General features: G+C 37.5%; 1 protein-coding gene across 1 annotated transcript in view; it reads left to right on the forward strand.

Moving 5' to 3' along the window:
* The window catches only part of FHIT (fragile histidine triad diadenosine triphosphatase), a 1518095-nt gene that overhangs the window by 434866 nt on the left and 1066797 nt on the right, over positions 1-16432 (forward strand). The window contains exon 6 of the mRNA XM_063630834.1: positions 3340-3436. Within this exon, the coding sequence (XP_063486904.1) occupies positions 3340-3436 (97 nt within the window). The remainder of the gene's footprint in view (positions 1-3339; positions 3437-16432) is intronic.

The raw sequence follows: 16432 nt of genomic DNA on the forward strand, positions 1-16432 counted from the left end.
CATATATCCTTTAATCATATAAATATAGCATATTTTATTTATTTATTTGCCTTTAAGGGTGACTTTTAGGTCATTTCCAAGTTTTGTTATACTGAAAAAGGTGCTGCAATAATTATTTTAGTATATGTCCCCTTATATGTATGTTTCTTAGCCCTGGTATACCCCCCAAGAAGAGTCACTATGCCGTGGCATATGTGTAGTGTCACTTTTGATAATACAGTAAAATTGCTCAATAGAATAATATACCAATTCATGATTCTGCTGGAAGTAAACTAGAATAATATGCTATTTTTTCTCGTATCTTAGACAACACTGAATTGTGTCAGTCTTTTTCATATTAACTAGTCTGATAGAAATAAAGTAGAATCCCATTATTTTCATTTGCATTTTCCTCATGTTTAGTGAGAGTATTAGTCGGTTTTCATGCTGCTGATAAATACATAATGGAGACTGGGCAATTTACAACAGAAAGAAGTTTAATGGACTTATAGTTCCACGTAGCTGGGGTGGCCTCACAATCATGGCGGAAGGCAAGGAGGAGCAAGTCACATCTTACATGGATGGCAGCAGACAAATAGAGAGCTTGTGCAGAGAGATTCCCATTTTTTAAAACATCAGATCTCTTGAGACTTATTCACTCTCATGAGAACAGCATGGGAAAGACCCACCCCCATGATTCAATTACCTCCCACCAGGTTCCTCCCATGATACATGGGAATTGTGGGAGTTACAATTCAAGGTGAGACTTGGGTGGGGACACAGCCAAATCATATCAGTGAGGTTGAGCTGCTTTTCTTATGTCCGTGGTCCATTGTTCCTTCTTTGAATCACTATTTAAAAAAATATTTATTTGTTTACCTTTTTCTTTTTGTTGATTTTAGGAGTTCCTTATATATTCTGGTTACTTATTCCCTGTCTGTTAAACATGTTGCTAATATCTTTGGCTGGTCTGACATTTGAGAAGATAATTTATTCAGATGATCAGTACAGTTAAGTTGTTACGGTTTCTAATTTAACTCTATGTACTATCAAGAAGTCAGGCATATCTCTACCTGCAATCTATTGCAAATCCTTTTGGATCTGCTTTCAAAATATTTCGCATAGGACTGACCAGTTTTCACTATCCTGTGTGCTACCTGGCTAGCACCTTTATTCACCAGGATAACTGCAGGAGCCTCCTAAGTGGCTTTGTTCTTCAGTTTATTCTTACCAAATAGCCAGAGAGAGCTTATTAAAATGTAAGTCAGATCTTGGTTCACCTCTGCTCAGAACTAGGCAATGGCTTCCCACCTTGCTCCAAGTAAAAGCCTAAGTTCTTAGAGTGGCCCATAAGGTCCAGCACCCTCCAGCTCCTTGTCATCACTCTGACCTGGTTTCCTGCCGCTGTCCCCTGGCTATTCCAGCCACACTGGCCTCCCTGCTGTTCTAACATACAAACATGCACCTGCCTGGGACGTTTGTACTTTCTGTTCCCTCTGCCTAGAATTTCTTCACCCAGAGCCATCATCATGGCTGTCTCCTACACCTCAAATCTTCCCTGAGACATTACCTTTTCAGTGAGATCTTTCCTGATCTCCTTGCTCAAAAATGCAACAATCTCCCCAAACACACTGTATTGATTTCCTAGGGTGGCAGTAACTAAGTACCATATACTGAGTGGCTTAAAACAACTGAAATTTATTGTCTCATAGTTCTGGAGGCTGCAAGTCTGAAATCAAAGTGTCACCAGGGCCATGCTCCCTCTGAAATCTGCAGGGGAATCTTTCTTTGCCTCTTCCTAACTTCTGGTGATTTGCTGGCAATCCTTGGCTTGCAGCTACATAAGTCCAATCTCTGCCTTTGTTCTCACATGGCATTCCTTCTCCCCTGTGTCTCTGTGTCTTCACGTGGTCATCCTCTTATATCCAACCATATTGGATGAGAGGCCTGCCCACCGGACTCCAGTATGACTTCATCTTAACTTAAATAATTATATCTGTATCAATCCTATTACCAAATAAAGTCACATTCTAAGTACTGAGGATTAGGACTTCAACATATCTTTTTTCCTGATGGGGAGGGGTTGGGGGAACAGAATTCAACCCATAGTACTCACCATCTCCCTTCCTACTTTGTGTTTCTCCAGAGTCCTTAGAACTATTTAACCAATCATGTATTTTACATATGTATTTTGTTTGTTTGTCTCCTCTACCAGAAGGTAGGCAGCATGATGGCCCAATCTTGGACTATTATGTTCACTGCTATAGAGAATAGTGCCTGACACCTTAGTAGAATCTCAATAAATACTTGTTAAATGAATGATCATCTGCTTTCAATTACTACATTGAGCTGACCATGTAACATGATGTAGACCAAGATTATTAGATTTAAAAAGGAAACAATTACCTCTAAATGAGATCCTAGGAAATGAATTGGTGTTTATGATATTTTTATTTCAAAGAAGTGTACATGAAGGAAACCCAGAGGTAGAGGTCAGAGCAGTGAGGAACCAGCCAGTTGGGGGATCAGTGCATTGTCGTTGAGTGGTTTACGAGCAGCAAGGCCTCAATAGCCTCCCTGTCACTTGTCCACTTTGGGCTTATTCCTGCAAGTAAGGTGGGTCACGGGGCTTTCACTTTGCCGTAGCATCTAACATGTGCCAGAAACTGTGCTTGATACTTTATTCTCATTTAGAAAAAAAAAATCCTCTTCATAAATGTACCCTTCAAATATTATGATACCCGTTTGATAGAGATGGAAAGTGAGGCTCAGTGAAGGACCCAGAAGCAGTAAACACATTACTAGGATTCAAACTCAGGCCAGTGGGACCAAAAAAACCCATGTTCCTTTGCTCGTGAGATTCCTTCAGATTCTGTGGACACCAGAGTTCCAAGGGAAAGTGAGTAAACTGGCCCACACGGGATGCTTCAGACAGATGACTTGGCGTAGACCCCCAGAAAACCGGAGAAAGACTCTTCCCACCAGACTCACGGGTCAGCCTCATCTTTTTGCAAAATGGAAAGCCCCAGCGCCAGGACTTTCCAGTTCTTGAGGAGGATCAAATGATATGGCTGAAACAACCCTGGACTAGGAATCAGAAATGAATAATTAAGGCACGGTTCTGCCCCTTTTCTTGTGTGATCATGTATGAACCACTTATACCCTTTTGAGTCACAGTCTCCCGTGTACAGACTAATGACAATGCCTGCACAAATCACGTATGTACCTTCATTCTGCCCTTTCAACAATACCCGTGTGGCAATGCTCAGTGTTCATGGTGAACGTTCCTAATGAAATTGTACCTAGAGCCATCTGAATCACTGCTGAAATAATCATCTGAATTTCTTGTCCTTGGTGTAGGTATCCTAGGAATACCTGTCTGCTTAGACGCTCTAGAAAAGCTCTGTGCATCCTGCCACTGAGGACTCCGAAGAGGGAGCAGTCTTCTGAAAGGCAGGTTGACTTAATTTTGATTTTTTTTTCAAAGAGTTTGAAATAATTGACCTGCTCTGAGTATCCTTATAATAGTAGTAATGTTCCTATGTACATGTAAAATAGAACTCTTAAAATGGTAAAATTTCAGGGCTAGATTCCCCTGGAGAATTTACCCTCTTTCGTCTTCTATTTGTAGCTGCCATTTTAAAAATTGGGGTATAAATATTATGTCAGTTAAATAAAAGAATGATGACTTCACTTTCTGAAGAAAGCATTCCCCTTCTTTTCCATGAAATGTAGCTTACCTGTTACCTGACTGACATGCCATTATATTATCCTCCCCCCAGCAGTTACACATATTTAATAATTTTTATGTGTAAAAAGTAAGGTTAAACAGTTACAAAGTCAAGGTGTTATGTTTTGCATGACTTGGAAAATGCTAGTGGAATGGAAATGAAGTTAGGAGCAGCTGGAGAAGGCTCTGTTGAAGCAGATCTCCTTCAGTGGCATGGTACTATTTGTGGTCAGAGGAAGTCCTAGGGCATATGCTGGGACAGACAGTGAAGGGTAGGTCTTACAAAGAGGCTTTACGTTAGAGTAAAATAATCACTTATCTGTATGCATCTTTGAATGATTTTACCGGATATGTTGAATATGTATTTTTAAAAATAGCGGCAAAGGGCCTCTAATCCCAGCACTTTGGGAGGCCGAGGTGGGTGGATCACTTGAGGTCAGGAGTTTGAGACCAGCCTGGCCAACATGGCGAAACCCCATCTCTACCAAAAATACAAAAATTAGCCGGACGTGGTGGCAGGTGTCTGTAATCCTAGCTACTCAGGAGGCTGAGGCAGGAGAATCGCTGGAACTTGGGAGATGGAGGTTGCAGTGAGCTAAGATCGTGCCATTGCACTCCAGCCTGGGCAACAGAGTGAGACCCTGCCACAAAAAACCCATAATAATAATAATAATGGCAAGAAAGTAGGAGCAATGCCCTAATCTGGTGTCTCTAGCATGTCGCCAGGGGACTGTGCTCGTGTAACCCCTCCCTAGGACTCATATTTACTCCTCTCCTTTTCTGTCACCTCATCTCATCTTTACTCTTTTAACAATCTCTCTCATTCCCCGGCCTCAGACAATTTAACATGAATAATAAATATATATATTGAATCATCCTATGTGCCAGAACACAAAGATACTATACTCCTTTTCCTGCTTCCAGTTAAGTCCCAGTTCCCTGTATCCACTTTACAATGTCAGCCAGCTTATCCTTCGTGCCGCCTTCCCTTTCCCTCTCATTCCACAGTCACTTGAAACCCATGGTTTATGCAAAATTGCAAAGTTGGGCAGGATTTCCCCTAGAGTTGTAGAACTGTGAGACATTCCTGCATCTTGTCGTGGGATGAGGCCGGCATCTTTACTTCCTAATGTGCCAGATTTTTCTCTGGCAGGTCACCTGCCTGTTTAGATGGTTTACCTGGAAAACAAAGTTTAAAGGCAGTACATGAAATGAGGTGAAAGGGAGCACTGGTGTTATGTGCCTTTTCATCTGAGCCTTTACATATAATTATTTGATCCTTTTGTTATTGTTTGGGTTAGCGTTTTAAGCCCTGAAGGAGGGCTTTCTTTTTTGAGATGGAGTCTCTCTCTGTCACCCAGGCTGGAGTACAGTGGTGCGATCTCAGCTAACTGCAACCTCTACCTCCTGGGTTTAAGCAATTTTTGTGTCTCAGCCTCCCAAGTAGCTGGGATTACAAGCGCCCGCCACCAGGCGCACCTAATTTTTGTATTTTTAGTAGAGATGGGGTTTTGCCATGTTGGCCAGGCTGGTCTTGAACCCCTGACCTCAAGTGATCCACCCACCTCAGCCTCCCAAAGTGCAGGGATTACAGGCGTGAGCCATCACACCTGGCTAGAAGGTTCTTTTTAAACATAAAAGCTGTCAATATAAAATATATTGTTTCTGGAAGGGTGGCATTTTAATATCAATAATTACTGATAAAAAGAACTGTAGACTATTTAAGTTTTAGAAACCCTACTTACTCCTAGAAAGACTTCTATTTTCTCTCCTAATAGTAAAAAGTATGTGCCTGGTATCTCCAAAACCCCTTTGCTATTTCTTCTCTTTACAAAGACTGACTCAGAGTTCTACTGTTTGCTGTGTGCTCTTAGTGCCTCTCAGAACTCTGGTTACTTCCTCTGTAAAATGAAGCTAGTTATGGGAACTGCTCAAAGAATAGTTGTGAAGGATTAACTGACAATTTATGTAAAGTGGTTAGCAAGGTGGCTGGTATACAGAAGCTTTCAAGAAGTGGAAGCCATAATGATTATGATTAGAAGGAATTGTGCAATTACCAACTCTGGGTTGGCATTTTAGGATTTTCAGTATTCTGTTTCTCGTGGGATATTATCTATTGCAGTTTTCAATGAGGCAGGATTTAGAGATATCTGAGACCAAAGAAATAAGGTAAAATAACGTGGCAAAGTACCATGTAGATAATCACTGGTAGTCATGATTCCGTATAAGCCTCATTGCTTTGAGATTAAATGCCACCAGTCTAATAGCTAGAATTGGTTGATGTTCTATCATTCTATCATTTAACTTTATGCTGTGTTTTCATTCCAAGTCTTCTCATGCACTTGGCAAGATGATCAAGGAAGCCCTGAGCCTGGCTTCTATTTCTAATTAAAACTAAACTCAAATGTCACTAAATGAGGGAATGGACAGAGGTTAAGTATTTTGAGGAGAGGTGTTAGGAAATGCAGAGGAATGTTTCCTAAATGTTTTTACTTGTTTCCATTTCCAATATGGCTAAGTAAGTTCTACTGGACCTGAAATTCTCACAGATATCAACTATAAAGTATCAAAAGACCAAAAAAAAAAAAAAAAAAAGAAAGAAAGAAAGAAAAAAAAAGAAAAGAAAAAAGGAATTACCTGGAAGCACTAGAGAATAAAAATAAGCAGACAGATTCTGGAGGGGAGCTGAAATTCAAAACTTGGAAGCACAGATTGGTCCAGAGTGAGTTTCCCATTTTACAACTTTTAGAGTGAGAACAGGCAAAAATTAATGTCACTTTGGGTGGCCCTCCTCCAATAGAAAACTCACAGTGTTTTTGGTTTGAAGACCCAAAGAACAGTGTTCAGGGCAATCATAGCCACAGGAAAATGAATTTAGAATCTTGGAAAGAAGAGAGGCAGAGAGGGGAAGCTCCCAAATCTGTATATAAACACTACCCAAATTTCTGGTTGACCCTTGAATTTATTAATATGAGACAAACTAAACTTTCAGACAAAAATAGTTACCATAGATGAACACTTCATGATAGTAAATCATTATATTAAGAAGATGTAAGAATTGTAGATTAATATGCACTTGATAAAATTCCAAGTGAGATCACGTCATGTAATTCTGAGGTATATGTCATGTGTATATTCTTGATGGAGCAGACACAAATTATCACAAAGATAAAAGAACTGAACTGAGATTTGAGCTGCTACCCAAGAGATAGTTTTAAATTTGAGTATAACTAATTGCCTGCTAAAACAAATAAATCAATACCCTTCAGAAAACTATAACAGGATTGAAACTCTTCATACAATAACATGAATACTTGCATATCATACAACCCCAAATTACACGTCATATGAAAACCCAATAAAATGTGACTCATTCTGAAGACAAAGAGCAATTTTCTGAGACCAATTCCAAGATAAGCCAGATGTGGTAATTAACAAAGATTTTAAAGTGGCTATTATAACCTTGCTCCACAAATAATAGGAAAATAAACTCATGATGAATAAGAAGGTAGTAAACAGAAACTGCAAAAAAAAAAAAAAAATTGGAATCCTGAAACTGAAAAATACAGTATTTGAAATAAAAACTCATTGAGTATACTTACAGCAACTGGAGGTAACAAAGGAAAGTGTTAATGAACTTAAAGATAGATCCATAGAAATCTATCTTTTGGAATCTATTTTCTTTTGGAAGAACAGACAGAAAAAAAGACTTTAAACAACTGAATAGAAAAAATAAACAGAGACTCAGAGACCTGTGTGACAGAAATTAAAATGTCTAGCTCACATGTAATTGGAGTCTCAGAAGGAGAAGAGAAAGAGAATGAAACAGAAAAAAAATTTGAAGAAATAACGGGCACAAATTTTCAAATTTGGTGAAATACATAACTGCATAGATCAAGAAATGCAGTGAACCCCAAATGGGATACATTTGAAGAAAACTGTGCATAGGTACTCATATTCCAACTGGTGAGGACCAACAATAAAGAGAGAATCTTGATAGTAGCCAGAGGAAAAATGGCACAGTATCTTTGGTGGAACAATGCTTTAAATGAATACTGACTTCTCATCAGAATTTATAAAGGCCAGAAAAAGTGGAATGATATTTTTAAAGTATAAACGAGGGGGGAAAAAAAAAGCAAAAAACTGTTAATCCAGAATTCCATGTGTAGCAAAAATATCCTTTGTGAGTAAAGGCAAATTAAGGACATTTTCAGATAAATGGAAACTAAGAGCATTTATTATCAGCAGACCTGAACCACAGAAATGCTAAAGGAAAGATTGTTCAGGCTAAAGTGAGATAACACCAGATGGAATCTTAAGTCTTTAAGAAGGAATGAAAAAATATTGGAAATTGTAAATATAAAAGACTATTTTTTTCATGATAAGATCTTTAACTACACAGGACCTGTTAAAGCAAAAATTATAACATTGTCTTGTGGTGTTTATAACATAATATGTACAGATGTAGTCCATGTGACTTTATAGCATAAAGAATAGAGGTGGATTTATACAGTTGCAAGGTTTTCCAATTTTATATGAGATAGTGTAAAATTAAATCTAAGTAGACTGTGTAAGATCAAGAATATATGTTTTAATTCCTAGAAAAACCACTGAAAATCCAAAGATAAAATAGAATCCCAAATTTAAAAAAAAAATGGTCCAAAGATTGCAGACAGAAGAAAAAGAAAAACAAGAAGTAGAGAAGCAAACAGAAAATGAATAATACACTCGCAGCTCTAAATGCAACCATATCAGTAATCAGACTAAATGTCAATGGACTAATCACTAATTAAAATGTAGAGGTGTCATAGCAAAATTCTACCTGATGTACAAAGAAGAGCCGGTACAATTCTACTGAACGATTCCAAAAGATTGAAGAGGAGCAACTCCTCCCAAACTCATTCTATGAGTCACCCTGATAACAAACCTGACAAAGACACAATGAAAAAAAGGAAATCAACAGGCCAGTATCCCTGGTGAACATAGAGGCAAAAATCCTCAACAAAATACTAGCAAACCAAATTCAACAGCACATCAAAAAGTTAATTTACCATGATCAAGTAGGCTTCATTCTGGGATGCAAATTTGGTTCAACATATGCAAATAAAAATGTGATTCACCACATAAACAGGATTTTTAAAAAGCCTTAGAATCATCTCAATAGACGTAGAAAACGCTTTTGCTATAATCCAACATCCCTTCATGATAAAAAACTTCAAGAAACTAGACACTGAAGAGCATACCTCCAAATAATAAGAGCTATCTATGATAAAAACACAGCCAGTATCATACTGAATGGGCAAAAACTGAAAGCATTACCCTTGCGACCTGGAACAAGACAAAGATGCCCACTCTTACTACTCCTATTCAACATAGTACTGGAAGTGCTAGCCAGAGCAATCAGGCAAGAGAAAGAAATAAAATGCATCTAAATAGGAAAAGAAGAAATCAAACTATCTCTCTTTGTAGACAATATGATTCTATTCCTAAAAAACTCAAAGACTCCACCAAAAGCCTCCTAGAACTCGGAAACAACTTCAGTAAAGTTTCGGGACACAAAATCAATGTACAGAAATCAGCAGCATTTCTGTACACCAATAATGTTCAAGCTGAGAGCCAAATCAAGAAGGAAATCCCATTTACAATAGCTGGAAAAAAATAGAAGTATATAAAATACTTAGGAATATGTCTAACCAAGGAGATGAAATATATCTACAAGGGGAACCACAAAACACTGCTAAAAGAAATCATAGATGACACAAACAAATGGAAAAACATTCCATGCTCATGGATTGGAAGAATCAATTTCATAATGTGGCCCTACTGCCCAAAATAATCTACAGGTTTTATACTATTCCTATAAAACTACCCTACCATATTTCGCAGAACTGGAAAAAACTATTATAAAGTACATGTGGAATCAAAAAAGAGCCTGAATAGCCAAAGCAAACTTAAACAAAAAGAACAAAGCTGGAGGCACACATTTTCCAACTCCAAGCTATACTACAAGGCTACAGTAACCAAACCAGTATAGTATTGGTACAAAACAGACACAGAAACCAATGGAACAGACTAGAGAACCCAGAAATAAAGCTGCACACTTAACAACCATCTGATCTTCAACAAAGTTAACAAAAGCAGTGGAGAAAGGATTCCTTATTTAATAAATGGTGCTGGGATAGCTGGCTAGCCACATACAGAAGAATGAAACTGGACCCCTACATTTCACCATATACAAAGCTAACTCCGTATGGAGTAAAGATTTAAATGTAAGAACTCAAAGTATGAGAATCCTAGAGGAAAACCTAGGAAACACCATTCTGGACATCAGCCTTGGGAAAGAATTTATGACTAAGTCCTCAAAAGCAATTGCAACAAAACCAAAAATTGACAAGTGGGACTAATCAAACCAAAGAGCTTCTGCACAGCAAAAGAAACTGTCAACAGAGTAAACAACCTACAGGAGGACAGAAAATATTCACAAATTACACAACCACTAAAGGTCTAATATCCGGAATCTGTAAGGAACTTAAATGATTGAACAAGCAAAAACCAATCCAATTAAAAAATGGGCAAAAGACATGAACAGAAACTTCTCAAAGGGAGACAGACATACAAGTGGCCAACAAACATGAAAAAATGCTCATTGTCACTAATCATTAGAGAAATACAAATCAAAACCACCATGAGATACCGTCTCACACCAGTCAGAATGGCTAAAGTAAAAAAAAAACAACAACAAAAACAAAACAAAACTAAGCAAATAAACAAACAAAAAAACACATGTTGGTGAGGCTGCTGAGAAACAGGAATGCTTATTCACTGTTGATGGGAATGTAAATTAGTTCAGCCACTGTGGAAAGCAGTTTAGAGATTTCCCAAAGAACTACCATTTGATCCAGCAATTCCATTACTGTGTATAGATCCAAAAGAAAACAAATCATTCTACCAAAGACACATGTACTTGCATGTTCATTGTCACAGCACTATTCACAATAGCAAAGATATGGACTCAACTTAGGTGCCCATCAATGGTGGATCAGATAAAGAAAATTTGGTACATGTATATCGTGGGATATTATGCAGTAATAAAAAGAATCGAATCATGTCCTTTGCAGCAACATGGATGCAGCCAGACACCATTATCCTAGCAAATTAATGCAGGAACAGAAAACTAAATGCCACATGTTCTCACTTATAAGTAGGAACTAAACTTTGGGTACTTGTGGACATGAAGACGGTAACAATAGACACTGGGGACTTCTAGAGCAGGGAAGAAGGGAGGGGGGAAAAGGTTGAAAAACCAAATGGTGGGTACTATGCTCAGTACCTGGGTAATGCTACCATTCGTATCCCAAACCTCAGCATGATGCAATATACCCATGTAACAAACCTGCAAATATATCCCCTGAATCTAAAATGAAAGTTGAAGAAATAGACAAATAAAAACAGATTAATGAATTTTTTTTAAAAAGACCTAAGCCCAAGGGCTTTATGAATGCAAGCTACTTTCAAATGACTGACAAAATGAATAAATTTTGTGGGCAAAGAAACCAAACAAACAAAAATAAACATCCAAAAAATGCAGAGATGATTAGAATGTATAAAAAAGCAAGAACAGCTATATTCTCTTAAGAGATAGCCTTTAAATATAAAAACACAGATAGGTTTAAAATAAATTGATGGAAATGGATACACCATGGAAACAGCATAGGAAGTCTAGAGTGGCTATATTAATATCAGACAAACTAAACTTTATGACAAAAAATATTATCGGAGATAAAGAAGAAGAGTGTGTCATAATGAAGGTGTCATTATATTAAGAAGACATAAGGATTGTACGTGAATATAGACTTGATAAAATTCCAAGTGAGATCACTTTATGTCTTTTCGAATGTAGAATTTTTTGAGGACTATCTCAATCATGAGTCGAAAGACACAAGTGGCTCATCACTTTAAGCTAACAATCATTTAATAAAATCATGGAATAAAAACTCAACACAGGTGAAAAAATGTAATTGGAGAGTATAGAGACCTCAGTGTAACTGCTGCCACGTTTTTTATTATAATGTTTTACAGCACATGTTTGCTTTATTTAATGCATCGTATATGTTTAAGCACCTCCCATGATCTAGGATCAAGTTGGATGCCTTCATAATTCTTCAGAGTTCATATTTAATTAGTAGGCACCAGAACAGTCATTAAGCCTATGCTGGTTGGTGCCTTTACCATACTAATTGTTAAACATTTTAAATATAATTTGTCTTAGTCCATTTATTTCTCCTATAACAGAAAACCTGAGATTGGGCAATTTATTAAAAGAAAATAAATTGATTTGGTTCATGGTTCTGGAAGTTGGGAAGTACAACAGCATGGTGCTGGCATCTGGTGAGGGCCTTTGTGCTTGTCATCCCATGGAGGCAGGCAGAAGGGCAAGAGAAAATGAAAATGAGCAAATGAGAGGGCCAAACTCATTTTTATAATAACTCACTCATGATAACAAACCTACTTTCTTCATAATGATGTTAATCCATTTATGAAGGTAGAGCTCTCAAGACCTAATCATCTCTTAATGGTCCCACCTCTTGATGGTCCCTCTTCTCAATACCATCACAATGGCAGTTAAATTTTAACATAATTTTTGGAGGGGACATTTAAGTCATAACATAACCCCTGCTTACAATAGTTGTATAAGTTCAAAGTGTTTCCTCCATTTGCCAGTGGAAGAATCTGTGGCTCTAAGAGGTTCATACTATGTTGTCCAGTGTCATACAACTAATGGATAGCAGAGCCAGCCTTCAAATCTGAATCTGTTTCCAAAGCTGCTTCCACTGCACAGCATCGTTTTTCTCTGGGGAAATACCACTGACTCATTTTTGTTAGGGTATGCATATGAGGAACTACAGTGCTATTTTGTGGACTCCCTTGAAGATAAATGAACATTTTTATGGTATGTCTGGCTACATTCTGGATATAGTCAATTCATAGGTTAGAATTCATGTACTGCGAAATCACCAGTGGAGTCATGGCTGTGAGACATAGGGAAACTTGGTATTTCATGTAGAGGTAGACCATGATTTTGGCCCAGTTTTGTGAGTGCCCTAAAGTATAAATTATTAAACCTGAAAATGTCACATGTGTATATTCTTGATAAAGTTCTGTACTTCTGGCTGGGCACAGTGGCTCATGCCTGTAATCCCACTTTGGGAGGCCAAGGTGGGTGGATTTCTTGAGGCCGGGAGTTCGAGACCAGCTTGGGCAACACGATGAAACCCCATCTCTACTAAAAATACAAAAATTAGCCAGGCATGCTGCTGCTTGGGAGGCTGAGGCAAAAGAATCACTGGACTCCAGGAAGCAGAGGTTGCAGTGAGCCGAGATGACTCCACTGCGCAACACAGCCAGACTCTGTCTCAAAAAAAAAAAAAAGAGTCTGTATTTCCAATAGACATGTTTATATTAAGAATTTGGAATTTATGGACAACTTTTCCAGATTGCTGTGTACTCTGTGACGTGAGAGAAAAACAGCAAGTATGGATCCTCATCTAGCCTGGGGAAGAATTTTACGGCAGTGCATGAAGTTTGGAGGGATAAATGATTGCTAAATGATGTTTAAGGGTCTAAGCATTTGTGTTTTACTTGTAATTAGTAGAACTACAATTATTTCTTAGAGTCAACATTTCAGACTTTTAAAATGTTACTATGTATCGAATGCCACACTGGCTGATTTTGAAAATATTCTCTCTAAATCTTTACAATGATCTTAGAAATATATATTATCCCTATTTTAGAAATAAGGACCCTGAAGCTTCCATATTTTTTCCTCGTAACTAGAAAGCTAATATGTTTGATCATCTTCATGGCATAGGACCCAAGCAATAAGCTGTGGCTTCACTGCACTTGCTTCTGGGGTTTTCTATGTCATTTCCATGATATATGTGAGGTATCCTAGCCTGGAGTCGAGTGACATGGATCCTTGTTATAGATCTTACTAGTTAGCTAAGAAATCTCAACTTCCTTCAGGGTAGCTTATAAACTATTTTAAATAAGGTAATTAACATATATATAGAAAATCAGGAAACAAATCTGCTAACTGCTACTGCTAATAGAGTTGCAAATATACATTGAGCATGAGAATTCACTCTTGAGTTTTCTGACAAGCAGAGCAAAGAGGGAAACAGAAGTTTCATATTCTTGTAATCAGAAAAGTCAAAATGTCAGAAATTCCTCATATGACCTCTAAGATCCCTTCTTATTTCTGAGATTTTATAAAAACAGGTGTAATAACACCCAAAATTCAGAATCTTAATGGGATTAAATAAAATCATATTTGTGAGTGAATGTTAGCTTACTGTTTTTCTTCTTATATAACTCCAATAAAGGCTCATGGTAGAAATCTCAGGACAGTCAGACTATAGTTAGCTTTGTTAAAACCCCATACTCTGAATTTCTGTGGGTAAACTAGTCTCTATTTAAGTATGCCTGTGTTGTCAGTAACTGTGCGAAAGACTTTTACGATCTTCTTCATACAAAGCAGATGTTATTGTCCATGTTTCATAAATTAGGAAACTGAGCCCCTGAGAAATGATGTAATTTGACCAAGGCCACAGAGAAGTATTTTAGTCAGAATTTGAATCCCTATCTCTCTGTCACCAAGGCCTATGTTTTTTCCAGTACACTGAATCGTTTCTAAACTATTGAATAATTTAACAGTTTGGGCATTATTTCTAAAAACAATTCCAGTTTATAAAGTGGTCTGCATGAAGAACCAGCACATACTGGGTTAGAATTCATGTACTGTGAAATCACCAGTGGATTCATGGCTCAGAAAGCTCCACATCGCCCCTGACAACACCCAGAGAACTTTAAATATCTATATTTTGTTTTTGTGCTTTGTTTTTTAAGAAGCAATTTCTTCGTCAAGACTTGAGGACTTGGAGAGTGACAGAGAGTTAAGGTTGCCTGGGGACCATTAGTGACAGCTTTGCCAATACAGTTGGAATGTCCTCAACTGTAAAGCTTATTTAATGAAAAGAGACCCAAGAAACCTTTCTACTAATCTGTAGTGCTCTCTTGTCAGTTTGAAATGAGCAAACTGTCAGCTTGCCGATTACCATGCACACAGTATATGCTCATTAAATCATGCACTGTGGGTTTCTTCAGGTTGTCAAACTGCTTAATTGAAAAAATGTGTAGTGTCGCTCTTATGGGAAAGAGGCAAGAATCAAAGGGCTGGAGAGCTTACTCTTAATATTTCAGTTTGCTTTTAACTGCAGCCAGAAATTGTTCTGTTTTACAGTTTTGATTAAAGGACTATTCCTTCTGTATTTTTCTTGTTTTGTTTATAATTCAAACACTGTAAGTATAATGGAGTTGCTTTTATAATAGAGCTACTAAATCATTCTGCCAGCTGATGAAAACTAAAGGGAAGGGCTCATTTTCTTGTGCCATAACTGTAAGGCCAACTTGGGTGTGTTGAGGCTGAAACAAACTGGGAATCAAGAGCTCCAGATGGATTTTAGTCTTGCGAAATCTCTGCTTCAGTGGTTGCATTTTGTAGGAGGGTTAGGCCTTATATCACCTCAGTGTGTGGGTTAATCCTTTCTGACAGAAATGCCCTTAGGCTAGTAGGGTTTCTCAATGTGTTTATATGGTAGCTTTAAAAAATACCAATGCCCATACAGAAGAAATCAGAATCCTTGGGGGTAAAGTGCTTTAAAAGCCCCAGGGGATTCTACTATGCGCCAAGGTTGAGAGAGACCAGCCTAAATGGACTTGAGTTGTCCAGTAGCTCAAGTCAAGACTAATCTTACCAGCTGTTATCATCAGCTCTGCTCACATCAACTAATGTTTTCTAAAGGCTTATACAACCTTGAAGGTTTCAGAAGGTTAAAAACTGTGATTTCTGGGCTCCACTTAGATCTATTAAATAAGATTCTTTGGGGTCAGGGCCCAGGAATCTGATTTTAAGAAGAGCTCTGGGCGATTCTTATGTACTAAGGTTTGAGAATTTGCTAAAATATTTACAAGTGGGGTTCAGTGAAACTTCAGAGGAGAGTTTGCAGATCACGGTAAATTGAGGGCAAGGTTTTTTATGCTTTTTAAACGGTAGTGATTTTGGTACATTCATTTGGGTCTAACTGGAGTAATGCATGGTTATAATAGCATCAACTTTATTTAGGGGGAAAAGACCCCACTATCTAGTGCCATGTAAGACCTGGGAATACACACATATTCTGTTGCCTCCTTAATGTTTATGTACCAGGGCCTAATGACTAGCGCCAATGTATTTTTCAAGGGCCTATGAAAATATTCAGAACTAATAGAGAAAAATTACTTTGATTTCAGTGTATGCAGAAATTGCACAGTCTGAACAATGTCATATTTGATGATATGTCAGTAAATGAAATTTTATGCTATTGTGATTAATTACTAAATTTAATAGTTATTAAAATGTCTACTCTTAGAGACATTTTATGAGTTAGCTTTTCTCAGTTCTTAAGAATTCCTGAAACTGCATGATGATTACTGGGAAATTTTAGGCAATTTAAAAAATTAAATTAACCAAATTATACATAAGCAAATAATTTTAAATGTAAAAGTTTAAAAATATTTTTCACAGATCTCACATACAAAAACTGTTTCGTGTATGTTGAATAAAATTTATAGCAGTCCATTGGTTTGGACTGAACTACTGAACCAAGCTCAACAGACCAAACCAAA

Source organism: Symphalangus syndactylus, chromosome 21 (genome assembly GCF_028878055.3).
Source record: "Symphalangus syndactylus isolate Jambi chromosome 21, NHGRI_mSymSyn1-v2.1_pri, whole genome shotgun sequence".
Taxonomy (NCBI): Eukaryota; Metazoa; Chordata; class Mammalia; order Primates; family Hylobatidae; genus Symphalangus; species Symphalangus syndactylus.